This window comes from Salmo salar, chromosome ssa22 (genome assembly GCF_905237065.1).
Source record: "Salmo salar chromosome ssa22, Ssal_v3.1, whole genome shotgun sequence".
NCBI classification, from domain to species: domain Eukaryota; kingdom Metazoa; phylum Chordata; class Actinopteri; order Salmoniformes; family Salmonidae; genus Salmo; species Salmo salar.
This window is the reverse complement of record NC_059463.1, coordinates 19,377,727-19,393,649: the sequence shown is the minus strand read 5'-3', so window position 1 is coordinate 19,393,649 and position 15,923 is coordinate 19,377,727. Positions and strand designations below refer to the sequence as shown.

The 15,923-nt window shown below is 47.2% G+C and overlaps 1 protein-coding gene across 2 annotated transcripts in view; it reads right to left on the bottom strand.

Annotated features, from left to right (window-relative positions):
- LOC106583032 (leucine-rich repeats and immunoglobulin-like domains protein 1) overlaps window positions 1–15,923 on the bottom strand; it is a 53,846-nt gene that overhangs the window by 15,865 nt on the left and 22,058 nt on the right. For both annotated transcript variants that reach the window (XM_014166781.2, XM_014166782.2), the window contains exons 4-13: window positions 10,800–10,937; window positions 10,509–10,652; window positions 9,182–9,325; window positions 8,766–8,909; window positions 7,339–7,482; window positions 5,341–5,421; window positions 2,951–3,022; window positions 2,398–2,469; window positions 2,097–2,260; window positions 1,178–1,516 (exon numbers count right to left, since the gene is read on the bottom strand). In XM_014166781.2, coding sequence (XP_014022256.1) covers window positions 1,178–1,516; window positions 2,097–2,260; window positions 2,398–2,469; window positions 2,951–3,022; window positions 5,341–5,421; window positions 7,339–7,482; window positions 8,766–8,909; window positions 9,182–9,325; window positions 10,509–10,652; window positions 10,800–10,937 — 1,442 coding nt within the window. The remainder of the gene's footprint in view (window positions 1–1,177; window positions 1,517–2,096; window positions 2,261–2,397; window positions 2,470–2,950; window positions 3,023–5,340; window positions 5,422–7,338; window positions 7,483–8,765; window positions 8,910–9,181; window positions 9,326–10,508; window positions 10,653–10,799; window positions 10,938–15,923) is intronic.

Below are 15,923 nucleotides of genomic sequence, written 5' to 3'. Positions count from 1 at the left end.
CTCCTCAATTTTCTTAGACAATTAGGTTAAGACAAGGGTTTCCTCTTCTCTGCTGCCTCCGCCACATTGTTCTCAGTCCCAATATGATGGTTAACTTTGCTATTATGCACATAGTGACATAGGGAAAGGCGCCAATTCTATGGCGGACTGATGAATATGTTACAGAACCGCGGACAGCGGCCGTATCCAACGTGGGAGAAAGTGCATTTGTTATAGAGTGATAGATTTATTAGTGTTGCACCATTATTTTTACATAATATAACCATATACAACTTCAACATCACGTCTTAGAGCAGGGGTGGGCTATTCCAGTCCTTGAGGGCCTGATTGCTGTCACAGTTTTGCCCCAGCTAACACACCTGACTCCAATAATCACCTAATCATGATCTTCAGTTTAGAATGCAAGTTGATTAATCAGCTGTGTTTGCTAGGGACGGAGAAAATTGTGACACCAATCAGGCCCTTGAGGACTGGAGTTGCCCACCCCTGGGTTAGAGTGGTGGACTGTGCCATCCCCGTAGCCTCCGCAATGGATTAGTCCACAGAGACAGGCGCAAATCAGACAGGTGTCTTGTGCACCATGCGGCTGCTCGTCTAAAGAAATCTTAGTCGACCAATAGCCTACCGACCAAACAAATCGACCAGTCAACTAAAAATGGGGTCAGCCTTAAAACAAACACCCACACATTCACAAATGCAATCTTTGATTTTACACTGCTGCTACTGGCTGTTTATTATCTATGCATAGTAACTTTATCCCTACCTACTGTACATGTACAAATGAACTCAACCTGTACCCCCTGCATATAGCCTCCACATTGACTCAGTACCGGTACCCCCTGCATATAGCCTCCACATTGACTCAGTACCGGTACCCCCTGCATATAGCCTCCACATTGACTCAGTACCGGTACCCCCTGCATATAGCCTCCACATTGACTCAGTACCGGTACCCCCTGCATATAGCCTCATTATTGTTGTTGTATTGTGTTACATTTTTTATATTTTTTTACTTTATTTAGTAAATATTTTCTTAAAACTGCATTGTTGGTTTAGGGCTCGTAAGTAAGCATTTCACGGTAAGGTTGTATCCGGCGCATGTGACAAATAAAACTAGATTGGTTTATAAACCAGTCATACTGGGAGACCGTTAACCCTTCAGGGCCTGGTAGCATACCGTTGACAGTAAGGCGGGCCTTGGTGGAGTAGGAGGAGCCAAAGTGGTTGGTGATGATGCATTGGTATCGACCCTCGTGGGCGAAGGTCACATGACGCAGGTGCAAAATGGTGGTGTACTCCATCACCCCCCCGGCCTCGTGCACCGCCCCGTGGTTAGCGCGCAGGTGGGCGAAGTTCTCCACCTCAGCATGGCGGAGCAGCTCCTGGTCTTTGCGCCAGGCAAAGGTCATAGGTGAGCTGCTGCTGCTGGCTGCCGTACACGTGAGGCGCACGTCACTACCCAGAACCGTCACCGTGGTCTCTGGCTGCACCGTGATCTGGGGCTTAGGCAGGTCATCTACAGGAGGGAGAGAGAGAGAGGGTGACGGAGGGAGTGGAGAGACAGAGGGAGGACAAGAAAATGAGATAAAACATTATTCTTTGTAACCAAATGTTTTATCTCAGTGACAGAAGATATATATACAAAAGTCTAGTTTAAACACAAACACACAAATATAAAGACAAACAAGGATTAGCACATCGCAGCTCAAACAAAGACACACACTACATCAAGACATTTGAGGAAAATCACACAAACATAAACAAATACACACATATACTGTAAACACCCTGGAATCTAAAACACAATCTGGTCTTAGCTGCTGCCTGCACTGTGTCAGAAAGAAAGCAACTGTACTCCCCCCACATTTTTTTTTACATTTTAGTCATTTAGCAGACGCTCTTATCCAGAGCCACTTACAGTTGTGAATGACATTCATTTCATGCATTTTTATTATTATTATATATATTTTTTTGTACTGGCCCCCCATGGGAATCGAACCCACAACCCTGGCGTTGCACACACCATGCTGGCATTGCAAGCACCATGCTCTACCAACTGAGCCACAGGGAAACCCCACCACACACACACTACTCACCACAGACAAATCTCTCTGGTGGAGCCTGGAAGACGCTAGTACCCTTCAGGATTTCGGGGTGGGCACAGGTAGCCTCTACGCCAGTCTGTAGCCCCCGGGTCATCAGCCACTCAGGGAACCAGTTGAGTTGACAGTCACACAGGAAACTGTCACTCTGGATGAGCCTGGGAGAAGAGGGACACTGTTAGGGCTAACGACTTCTATTCACTCTCTTTTACAGACTAGCTTTGATCTGAACATAATTCACTTATTCCATGACTGCAACTGTAAGGTGCATGTGTATTCCTCATCGCGGACTCACAGGTTCCTGAGGCTCCTCATCTTGCTGAAGGCCTCTGGCTGGATGGAGCGGATGGCGTTCTCTCCCAGGTTCCTGTTGTGACATTAAACAGAGGGCTGCCCATCAGCACTGATGGAAAGGGGACATGGGTACACACACACACACACAGCTGTGTCACGGCCAGCCAGGGATCGATGTGCCTTTATTTATACGGGCTTTTTTTTAAACAAGGTGGAAAGATTCAGGCATCACACACCAAGGATACTCAGCTTTTCAATCACTTTTTTCCTAATGGCCAGAGCCTGTTTAAAGTAATGGCCAGAGCCTGTGAAGGGACTTATATAAATTCCATTTATTCTATGAAACTGACCATATGCTCAATAACTTTGTTCCCCTGCACCAGGAAAAAAGGCCAAAGTTGAAGCTGCCTCTGTAACGAGAGGGAAGCAGCTGGCCCCACAAACTGCCCGTCTTCTCCTTTTCCAAAGATGCTATTAAATTGCTAGCAGCACTCTCAGGCAGCTACTTTTGGCAGCCGATCTCGGGGTCGCGCAGTGCATTGTGGGATACTCACAGGTGCTCCAGGGCCTCCAGTCCTGAGAAGGCTTTCTTGGCCACCGACTTGATCTTGTTTCCAAACAGAGTTCTGCAATTTCCAAACATGAAGGGCGCCGATAAACGGGAGAGAACACGGGGGAGAGAGAGGGAGGGGGGGGGCGGAGAAAAAACAGACACAGAAAGAGAAAAAGAGAGGAGGAATGGGGTAAGGGGAGGGAAGGAGAAGAGGGAGAGAAAGGCACAATTAGTGGGGCTTTTCTGATAAGAGCAGAGGATTGAGGTATTGGAAATCCGAACTGTGTGGAGATTAGGAGGGTGAGGGACTCGGCCCTGCTCTGCTTTTCAAAGACCACTTTTATCTTTATTTGAATTTAATAGCGATGACAGGGGGGGGCACATGAAAAGCAGGTTGTCTCACTGAGGGACAACACAGCTTGTAGAATAATAAAAGTAGCCTTGTCATGGCCCGGTTCAAGCAAGGAACACGCAGCATGCCCCCTTCTGGGGGTCTAATCTGGCCCCGCTCTTCAAAAGACACCACTCTACCCTCCCTCTCCTCCGCTTCCGTCCCTCCAGCCTTCCTCTCCTCTCTCCACCTTCCTTCCCAGGAGAAGCGGATGGACACAGGAGGCTGGTTCAGAGTTAAGACCCCTGCATCAGAACACGTCTCCTCTACACTCCACTCTCCCCCTCTATATGGACCCACCGAAAATCTACACTGTGCAATGTAAATACAAATTGTGTTTCAAAAACCATTGGGAGTGCATCTGTTTGGTTACCATTGGGGTAGATGAGCTACGACTCAGATGCATCTTCTTAAATTCTATCAGAAAATGTCCAAACTGAACAATCTCGGTTTCCTTTTGGTAAGAGGTATTCATCAGGTGTTCTTTAGGACAGCCAGGGACCCAGGGTCCTGGGGGCCTCCAGGCAGATGACTGGTCATGGACAGGACCTGTCAACTCCCGACAGAGATGTCACACCTCTGCTCAGCCCTCGACTGACCGTCACGTCAGCCAGAGCCCTGTGGTTCTAGACCCTACACAGGGAGATGGGCTGAACAACAGGACTCAGTACAGAGGAGAACAACGCCTCACTGGAAGTCACTGCATTTCCATCAAACTTATTTATCTTCTCTTATTTCCAACATCATTTTGCACATCTACCATTTACATGGCCTTTCCTTCCAATCATATACTCTTCAAGTAATCACATTTTGGAAAGAACAAATACAATAATGATATCACCCCAACTCTAACATATCTACATTCAATACATGAATATATTTTACCTCCTAAAACAAAAATGGGAAAATAGCGGTTGTTGTTAACCTAGAACAAGCTAAGAGCACAAGTTCTCCCATGTGGGGATACTCACAATCCGATTTGGGAGGGACATATAGCGTGTGGAGGACACGGATGTCCCCCCCCCACCCTCTCTGTGTTTTTTTCCCAGGGTTGGTGAGTGTTGTTTTCCGGTGGGATGGAGGGACTGTGCCAGCGCTGGGCTGCGGAGGGCCGCTCCACTACACCACTGGACAAAAGGGGCGGGGAGACGGGCCAATGTGGTGTTTGATGTTGATGACCGAGCCCGCCCCCCAATTTCACCCTCTCTCAGTCCCTAACAACAGGCAGGCAGGGCCGCGGAGCAGAGAGAGAGGAGCAGGGCTAGAGACGGAAAGGCCTGCTGAGGCTCATCCCCAGCAGGCCAATAGAAATGCCCTTTCAATAGGCTAGCACTCACACAGGGAACGGCCTTGGTTGGACACCAGCTTTTATATAGGATAGTTTAGGCCCCAGTATGTTAGGACTCTGTTTACTGTGGTATGGTTGAGTTTCTTCATCCTTTAACTAACATTTGACATTGAGTCTAGATGCTGTGATTAAAAGGTTATACGAGAGATCCCAACAAATTGACATAGTTTAACCAACAAGTCAAGGCAGTTCAGCTCCCACCAACAGACAACCTCTGAACTTGGACACAATAGCAGTTTATAGTTTGTTAACCGAGATGAAAACCAGATTCAGGCTCGTTTCAAGTTTCAAGCCAATTGTCGATAAAATGTCAATCTGCAAGCTTAATGAAAAAGCCTAATAAAACTCAGAGCAGCTCTTAAAGTCATCTCTCAGTGCTATACTTCCAAATGACGTGTGGGGCCCGGAGGGTAGCGATAGACTGGAGCTGGTCCTGTCTGAAGCCAGGTCTGGGAGAACTCAATATAGACTATAGGCAGTGGACAGGCCTCAGAAGGGAACTATGGAATTGCAGTAGAAACCCCTTCACTCTGGACTGAAGGAGCTGTCCACAGAGCTGCATACAATCACCTACCAGTGGCAGGTCAGCCAGCTCAAAGGGACCGATTCTGGGGAGAGGGGGAAGTGGAGATGAGAGAAGGAGGGTACTCACAACTTGTTGAGGGTGTCCAGTCCAGAGAAGGCCCCATTGGTGTCCTCTATTGTGCCTGAGATGTCATTATGGTCCAGCTCCCTGTAGAGAGAGAGAGAAAAGAAGGTATAAGAAAGATAGAGGAGGAGGAGGAGAGCAAAACAGGCCTGCCAGAGCTGAAGCACTGTGTAGTCTTGGCAGAGATGGGGCTGGAAGTCACGGGTTACCACTCCACCCCCCAACCCCTCTGCACCTGGTCTAAAGAGCGAGCCTCTCTCCTGCTTTGCTCGGCCAGCCAAGCACATTCTTTCCTTTGTGAGGAGGGAGGTGAAGGCACAAAACCCAACGCAGGCAAAAGCATGTATAATTCATGACAGCATGGAGAGATTGGCGAGCACACATTGCCTTTGGATACAGAGACAGTCAGCGCCTGAGTGTGGTGGCAGGTATGGCAGTCCCAACACAGACTCAGAGCCTAATGAGTACGAAGAAAGACCTTAGCCATGCCCACGCTGAGCCAGAATGAGACTCAATAAAACAACAGCTTTCACTTTGAGTCCACCGGGAAGTTTCCAAACACATGTTGAATGCAATTAATTAGCTTTCCTGACACGCTACCTCGAACGGCTGAAGTCATCTGGGCCTAAGGAACCGTTTGAATAATAATTTAAAACAAAAAACAACAGCCGAACAAAGACATTAGTCGCCGCTCTATCGCATGCTTTGTTCCCTGTGCCGACTTTCTTTCAAACTCTGAAAATCCAGTGAGTCTGATGGTCACCCACAGCCCCTCCCAACCTCTCCACCCTTCCCTAATCCCCTTCGGTTCCTTTTCCTCCATGGCCGGACTCGGCTGCCAATTTCCTATTCTTTCTGGCTGGCTGAGCGTGAAAGGCCGGTGCCTTCTTAATGCAGGCTGTGGCCGCGGGTCCCTGAGGACTGACCCCCCGGCTGAAAGGCTCGACGTTTCTGGGCATTCACACCCACCGTGAACCTCCAGCCCCACGCCTCTACGGCCAGCAGCGCTACCCAATTAAAGCAGCCTCAGCTCCCTTACAGCCAGGGCCCTCGCCTACCCAGCGCTTCACTGATTAGATTAGACCTGCCTCAGAGAGAAAGAGAGAGAGAAGGGAGGAGAGAAAGGGAAGGAGAGCGAGGAAGAAATGGGGTGAGCATAAAGGGAATAGGAAGTAAAAAGAAGACAGCGAAAAAGAGAAAAGAGGATGTGTGGAAAGGGTACGAACAGGCCAAACAAAGCAACTAAGTAAGAAAGGAAAGAAAGAGACCAAGAAAGAAAGAGACCAAGAAAGAAAGAGCGGCTGAGAGAGGGGAGCCAAACAGAGGGCCTCTCACACAGCTGAACCGCCTCCCCCAGCCCAATGCTCCCTCTGCGCCAGCAGAGAAAGGCCTGTATATGCCTTGGCTTGTCACCCCACTGTGAGAAAGCAAAGGCCTGACTCTTTCCTCTGACTCTCTGGGAAGATCCCGGGCCAAAAAGACGTTAGTAGAAGGCCTTCGCTTTCAGGAAGCCTCTCTTTCCGCCTGTTCAAAGTCTGTATAGAGGGTGGGGGGGAAAGAAGTCACTCTCCCATACTGCTTTTCACTGCTCCATTTAAAAAAGGCAAGAATCTCCAGGGAGGCAAATGACAGGGAACACATGTGCATCCAATATCGATGGGAACCAACGACCAAACAAAGAGGGAAGACGAAAACAGACGCACCAAAATAAAAGTTCTCACAGATTGAAACTGTGACAATAGTGACGCATGCACACCTGGTAAACTGATACACATTGATATTGCATGGACACAAACTAGATCTGTTTTGAAGCAATGGTCTAAACACCAAACCTCACTTTCTAAATGGCTCCTGAGGGGCTTAATGAAGCTATATTGAATCCACATGAATACATTTGCAGATGCCAATATTGTATTGTTCTTAAATGAGTCACATAAGATGAATCTACAGTGTGGAACCATAGTTGTGTGTGCTCTGGGAGCAGTCAGGAGGAGGACTTACAGGAGGCGCAGGGCCTTGAGGCCTCTGAAGGCCCCCTCGGTGATGTGGCTGATGGCATTGTGCCCCAGACGGAGGGTGTGGAGGTCCCCCAGCACCGCCAGGCTGCCCTCATCCAGACGAGTCAGGTTGTTGTAGGACAGATTCCTGCAGGAGGAGAGGAGAGAGAGATACATACGGTGTAAGGCTTGGGCCAGAAGGACAAGTTGGCACAGCACTACGGTAACCTACCCGACGTCATTATTCTCTACTTTATATAGCTTTATTCAATATCTTTGTGCCTCTGGATGTATTTTTCCACTGTGGCGTCAGCTCAATATCTGTTCATCCACAGCAGTTTCCTATCATGCTTGATAAGGAGTCAGGACACAAACCATTTAAAATTCATGTACATTTCCGGTTGGACAAACGGACACTTCTCAAGGCATCTTTTCCCAGAGTTATGGTCTTGTCTAAGTAGGTACACGGTGTGTCAGTGGTGATAAATATGTCTTGTTTATCAGGGAGCGTGTTCAAATGGTCTGTTGTGTGAGTGACTGGGCTTCGCCTCTCTGAGGAGGGCTAGGGTGGGCAGTCATGTGTGGTCAGTCTCTGTGATGCCCCGTCAGGCAGGCTGCAGTCTCATCCGGAATGTAATAACAGGCAGGTCATAAAGACAGCTTCTCTGCTACACCAGAGGGCTAACCGAGCCACTATCCTCCGGTATCCTTCTGATATCACAGTCATCATGGCCCCGCTAATAAAATCATATAACCCCGGACTCGCGCTGAGTGCAGTGAGTCGGCAACCCAGATACACAGAGCAATCTGTCTCTCTACACACACACACACACACAGTGACACAGACACACAGGAGCCTGACAGACAGCCTTATGGTACAGTTAGCGACGCCTGATCAGAGCTGAGCTCCACAGTAGTACAGTGGTTAAAGTATGTCAAACAACCACAGGTCGTCGTAGTAATAATATCTCCTTCATTAGACAGGGAGATCCCCCTGCAATTACCCTGTATCCATACCAACAGAGGGTTACGCGCTCTTTACCAACCTGACTGAGAGATGGGAATACAGAGAGGGCTTAAGTACTGTCAATCCTACCGCTTATTATGGGATAAACAGGCTTATCGTGTGGTATTGAACGCTAAGTGACTCGTGTAGCTCTGGTGAAGGTAAACGGAGGGGCGCGACGGGGAACAGGTTCAGGTATAGGTTGTGGTAGGGGAACAACGAGATGAGACAGGGGGTTGATGGTTGGAGGCTGTGGGTAAGACCTTGTGGTCCGGAGCTGAAGGCTAGGGGATGAGGTAGGGCTGGTTTCTATAGTTACAAGGGTTGGGAGGTGTTTGCTGCTTTGGTTTTAGGTGTTGGGAGGTTTTTAGTGCTATGGTTAACCTGGGTTTGGAGGTTTCTGATGTGGCACTCAGAATACTCACAGTTCCCGTAGCCTTTGGCAGAACCTCCAGCCATCTGGGTTGATGTGGGAGATGGAATTGTTGCTGAGGAAGAGCTGCAGCAAAGAGGACAGGCCGTACAGAGAGCCACTGTTCACTTCCCTCAGGCTGTTGTAGTCCAGGTGACTGCAGGGGAGGAGTTGGTCACATAAACAGGTTCAGACTAGGCATTAGGGGTAATGTAGTTTGGTATCAAACAAGAGAAAGGACATTACAGGTTGTCCAATCACATTTTTATGGTTTAGCTCATAAGAATAGAGCTGCTTGTGAAACAATTGTTAAGAGTGGAAACTCCTATGAGTGGAGTAGGAGAAAGTGGTCCTACAAGTTCTTGAGAGCAACTGATCTGAATTAGTCCTCAAGGCCAGGCAGGGAGTTAGGAGCAGTATGTTACTCACAGCACTTTCATCTTGGCCAGGCCCCAGAAGGCTCCGTCGGTGAGCTTGCTGATGTTGTTCCTCTGCAGCTTGAGGACCTCCAGACTGGCCAGGCCCTGGAAGGTCAGCCCCTCCACCTGCCTCACACGGTTCCTGTTCAGCTCACTGGAGGACGGGACAACACAGACAGAGAGACAGAGAGAGAGACCTTCAGGTAGGTCACAAAACCCTGAAGTAACACTAGCACCATCCGGCCCCACAAAAACATAAGTGGCATTCCACGGGTGGTATCTATTCCACCTGTGGCCAGCGATGTGTACCCCTGACAGCTGAGGAGAGGGTTTACAGACTAGGGTCACGTTCTGACCTGGGCACCCCAACATGATCCCAAACCTTCATTATCAATGCTAGGGTTAACTAGAGGAGCGACTGAGTAAAAAAAAAAACATTGAAACAGCACCGACTTGTAGGGCAGGGCATCTGCATTCACTTCTCAAACTAAAATAGGACCACTTCTGTTGAGAATGGACTGTAAACAGTTAACCTCTGAATGTACTTAGAGTAATCTCACTGGGACACGCAAAGGGAAAAATACAAATGACCCTGCGAGATAAAAAGCCCTTTGCCTTCTGTATCAAAAGAGTTCTGCGATAGCTTTGTACCAGTGGATCGGTGCCCCTGGCGTGTGAGCTTTAACATCACAGCCCAGGAGCACAGCAGAACAATAAACATCCACACAGCGTCTTTGTGTGTCCTCCATGTTGCCACTAGCATTCTCAGATACAGTGTCACCGGGAACACCTGTTGGAACAATACCCACCTGATAAAACTGGGAGGGCTGTGGAGAGAAGGGAGCCATGTCTACAATGGAGGAGACTCCCGTTACATGTGTCTTTTCTCCCCAGAGTGGGAGTGTTGAGGTATGGATGGGTCAGCCCTAGCCCCATGCTGCAGGGGAGGGGAAGACAATGACAGAAAGCAGGGCTCTGAGAGAGGAGAGCGCTAGACTATCATGGGCACAGGACAGTGGACAAAAACCAGCCATGGTATCGGTCTGATGTTACCAATGCTGCTACACTGGAGGGGAGAGGTTCACACTCTCCTCAACAAATGGGACTGTGTCAAACGAGTTAGCCTCCATAGATTTTTCCAACTTTCCTATGTTCTTTTCCCTCCAATGTCTGCGTGGGGACTTTACACTCTCTCTTTAACAACTGGCCCAGGGTCAGTTTGGTTGTTTATCTCATGGTGGTTGAGGATAGGCTAGAAGGCGAATAGGGAGAGTTTACAAACATGTTTTTCAGTGAGCTGAGAGGTGTCTGTGGGGGTGGTATGGCACAGTACTCACAGCTGGGTGAGCTTGGGCAGCTGGAAGCCTTTGACAGGGACCTGGGAGATCCGGTTCCGGCTCAGTCTCAGAACCTGCAGGGTCGAGGAGAGCTGGTCCAGAGCACCGGCCTCCAGGAACTGTATCTTGTTGTTGCTCAGGTACCTGGAAGACAAAAATAGCACATCGTCAGGGATCCTCAAATGGACAAGAATTAGACCTAGCCTGATAACGTTGGTACAGCGCTTCTTATTTCCTACAGGAGAAACGTGGAGAGAAGGTTTGACATGAGAGCTAAGAGGATGATCTTACAGGTCTTTGATCTGGAGACCTGCGGGGAAACCTTGAACTCTGACTTCTGTGATGTCATTGTTGCTCAGGTCCAGTGTTTCCACGGAGATCAGGTCTCTCATCCGCCTCCCATCGATGGTGCGGATCTTATTGTGGTGTCTGGAAGAAAAACAACAAAACTGTTAGGAGAAAACTATACTGAACAAAAATATGAACACAACATGCCACAATTTCAAAGATTTACGGAGTTACAGTTCATATAAGGAAATCAGTGAATTCAAATAAATTCATTAGGCTCTAATCTATGCATTTTACATGACTGGGCAGGGGCATAGCCACTGGGGAGCCAGGCCCAGCCAATCATAGTTTTATTACAAACCAAAATACTCCTTAGACCCCCCCCCCCAGATGATCCTGTAGGTGAAAAAGCTGGATGTGGAGGTCCTGGGCTGGCGTGGTCTGCTGTTGTGAGGCTGGTTGGATGTACTGCCAAATTCTCTAAAACAACGTTGGAGGCAGCATATGGTAGTGAAATGAACATCCAATTCTTTGGCAAAAGCTCTGTTGGACATTCCTGCAGTCAGCATGCCAATTGCACATTCCCTCATAACTTCAGACATCTGTGGCATTGTGTTGTGTGACACAACTGCACATTTTAGAGTGGCCTTTTATTGTCCCCAAAACAAAGTGCACCTGTGTAATGATGATGCTGTTTAATCAACTTATTGATATGCCACACCTGTCAGGTGGATGGACTATCTTGGCAAAGGAGAAATGCTCACTTACAGGGATGTAAACAAATTTGTGCACAAAATGAGATAAGCTGTTTGTACATATGGAACATTTCTGGGATCTTTTATTTCAGCTCATAACTGTACATGTTGCTTATATATATTTTGTTCAGTGTATCTTCAGGGGATAAGATGTGTTCAGCTCCTGAGGAGAGGAACACCAGGAGAAGAACAACAAAGCTTCTAGTCTTATCAACCAATTTCAGATGTTTGTTATAGAAGCAGTAGTAAAGCACACACAAACGCTCCTCTTCTCCAAACCCACTCAGGAACAGAGCACACAGAGTATCCCTGCTTCAGGGGCAAACGTGGATTTTGAGAGTCTACAAAGAAACCCTGGTCCTCTCCAAACTCTCCCAAGGGCACCTGCGGACTGACACCAACAGCCAAGTCATGGAACATTCTGGATTGATGAGCCAATTATTCTCTTAGAGCCCTTGGATAAAGCCAAGTTGAGCAAAGTTTTAGCCACTTACAAAAAAAAAGATTTAACCTTTATTTAACTAGGCAAGTCAGTTAAGAACAAATTCTTATTGAGAGTTTGACAAGCCATAGAGGTCAACATACACTGATACTGACGCTTGGGCCCAAGTAAAGGTAACCAACAGACACCAAACCAACAGACACCAACCCTAACCAACAGACACCAACCCTAACCAACAGACACCAACCCTAACCAACAGACACCAACCCAACCCTAACCAACAGACACCAACCCTAACCAACAGACACCAACCCAACCCTAACCAACAGACACCAACCCTAACCAACAGACACCAACCCAACCCTAACCAACAGACACCAACCCTAACCAACAGACACCAACCCAACCCTAACCAACAGACACCAACCCTAACCAACAGACACCAACCCAACCCTAACCAACAGACACCAACCCTAACCAACAGACACCAAACCAACCCTAACCAACAGACACCAACCCTAACCAACAGACACCAAACCAACCAGACACCAACCCAACCCTAACCAACAGACACCAACCCTAACCAACAGACACCAACCCAACCCTAACCAACAGACACCAAACCAACCAGACACCAACCCAACCCTAACCAACAGACACCAACCCTAACCAACAGACACCAAACCAACCAGACACCAACCCAACCCTAACCAACAGACACCAACCCTAACCAACAGACACCAACCCAACCCTAACCAACAGACACCAACCCTAACCAACCCAACAGACACCAACCCAACAGACACCAACCCAACAGACACCAACCCAACCCAACAGACAACTCAACCCTGAGCAACACAGTGTCTTACTACAACAAACTTAGATCCAAGCAAAGCTTCATCAGAGAAGGTCTTTTTTGTGACTATGATGTTTATAGCTTGTTTATTGGTGTTAAATGTAACCAACTACTTCCAAATCAAATGGAGGAAGACTTGGCTATACGAAACGACATACATTTTAAGCACTGTCTAACTCTGTCCCTCCTGACAGTCCAGTTAAACCTGCAGTAGGAGGCCTGAGAAAGAGTTTTTAAAAAGCTCATTTTTATTTTGGCATGCTCTCTGCTCTGCAGGAATGGTCGGTCACAGTCTCTCTCCACATCTGTGGTTTATTTTGGTGTTGGCTGGAAGGAATGGGAAAAATCCACCTCTGAGCTACAGCCTGCAGACAGACAGATGGACAGGGACAGAGCTGCACAGGAATCCCAGTCACTTGCCCCTGTGTACCTATGCCCAGTACTGGCACAGGGGCAAATAACAAAGACACACACATGTGCATACAGACCTCCCCTGCGCCACACACACACACACACACACACACACACACAAAACACACAGATGTATATAGACCTATGCACACATAAACACGTGAACAGACAGATACAAAACACAGACAAATCCACACAGACACAGACAGGAAACAGACTTATTTTAGGTTGTCCAAATGGTTGACTCTTCCTCAGCCTGCCATTGCAGGTGGAGCCAGTGAAGGCCAGTGCTACCTGAGCAGGGATGAAAGCCTGTGCTCAATGATACACATACCACAGTAAGGCGGGGCAATATGGCCAAAATGTCACATCACAATATTTTATGCACTTTTGACTGTATTTGACAGTATTTTCTCTTTTGTGAATAATAAAAGTAGTGCATGACCCTAGGGTGGCAACATACACATTAAGTGTTTTGAAATGGAGCTTTGTCCATTCTGTTTTATACTGATCAGTAAAACGTCAACCAAAAGTTGGAATATAGTGGGCACTTTGAATACCGTGTTGTTTGACATGACAACAAATGAAAAAGCCAGGGAGGGGTTATTGTGACAGGGTAGGAGCCAAAGTGTTGGTCAGTGTTTTCCAATGGACCCTAATTAGTTGTTACATTATAGATAAACTTCTCCTTAATGCAACAGCTGTGTCAAATTTCAAAAAGCTTTACGGTGAAAGCACACCATGCGATAATCTGAGCACAGCGCTCAGCCAGCAAAACAGGCCATACAGATACCCGCCATGTTGTGGAGTCAACAAAAGTCAGAAATAGTGTTATAAATATTCACTTACCTTTGATGATCGTCATCAGAATGCACTCCCAGGAATCTCAGTTCCACAATAAATGTTTGTTTTGTTCAATAAAGTTCATCTTTATGTCCAAATACCTCCTTTTTGTTTGCGTGTTTAGTTCACCATTCCAAATGCACAAGGCGCGGGCACTAAGTCCAGACAAAAAGTCAAAAAAGTTCCATTACAGTTCGTAGAAACATGTCAAACGATGTATATAATCAATCTTTATGATGTTTTTATCATAAATCTTCAATAATATTCCAACCGGACAATTCCTTTAGAAAGGAAAGGGAACGGAGCTTGCGCTCACAGCTGTGCGCGATCAACAACTAAAGGCTTTCAGCTGAGGCGGTTACTGTGACTGGTCTTATTCACTCCCCTTTCACAATAGAAGCCTCAAACAACGTTCTAAAGACTTGACATCTAGTGGAATCCTTAGGAAGTGCAATCTGACCAAATTTACACTGTATATTGGATTGGCAACCACTTGAAAAACTACAAACCTCAGATTTCCCACTTCCTGGTTGGATTTTTCTCAGGTTTTCGCCTGCCATATGAGTTCTGTTATACTCACAGACATCATTCAAACAGTTCTAGAAACTTCAGAGTGGTTTCTATCCAAATCTACTAATTATATGCATATCCTAGCTTCTGGGCCTGAGTAGCAGGCAGTTTACTCTGGGCACGCGTTTCATCCATACTTCCGAATGCTGCCCCCTATCCTAGTGAGGTTAAATGCCTTCTCTTACTTGATATAGCTTTGATGTGGCTAAAATATGCGCTCTTTCCCTATTCTTCTCTGCTTTAGACTATATCTACCGTTGTAAAAACAACATGCTAATTTAGGCCTACACTAGCACTGGTATCAGGCTGTGTTAGCTAGCTAACTTTGCTCGGACTAAGTACATTTAGCTAGCTCATAAGTTACCTAGCTGGGGATTAGCATTAACGGCTGACAATTTATTTTTGCCACAACTTGCTAAGAGAAACTAGCTGTTTGCAGACCGTAAGATACACAAACTAATAGGGTAATTTTGGGCTCCCGAGTGGCGCAGCGGTCTAAGGCACTGTATCTCAGTGCAAGAGGCATCATTACAGTCCCTGGTTCGAATCCAGGCTGTATCACATCCAGCCGAGATTGGGAGTCCCATAGGGCGGACACAATTGGCCCAGCGTCGTCCGGGTTTGGCCTTCATTGTAAATTTGAATTTGTTCTTAACGGACATGCCTAGTTAAAGGTTACATTTAAATTTTAAAGAAATTATATTCAGCAAAGTGGAAAGCAGCATAGTTTTCACCAACATCTTGTTGCATCTGCAGCATTGACCATGCAGACTGTCACTGCATGTGAACTGCAAGTAGTTGTGACTCGTGGTAGAGTAAAACCTGCTTTCCATGTGTGACAGGGTGGGGCTTGGTGTGTGTGGAAGGAGGGAGGGAGAGAGAGAGACAACGTAAGTAGCAAACAGAGCAAACTATAAAAACGGACATTACACACGGCGTAGTAGCGTAACACAATTAACAAACCAAACATTGATATACTGTCATACAAGGTAACGTAAAAACCCCAACCTGTACATGCATCAACATCGTTCTATACTAAAATACGGTATACACCCCCAGCCCGGGTAGCACCTCCCTGACACTACGGCTAGTGTTACTGACCCCCTTCTCTGACACGCCACACACAACCCTCCATGTGACCTGAACCCAACAGCACGCACACATGTCAGGAACTGCTGATCCCTGCCTCGAATTCCTTTCTCCTCAAGAGGATCAGGGTCAGTTCCATTCCTAGTCTCTTCACTAACTGA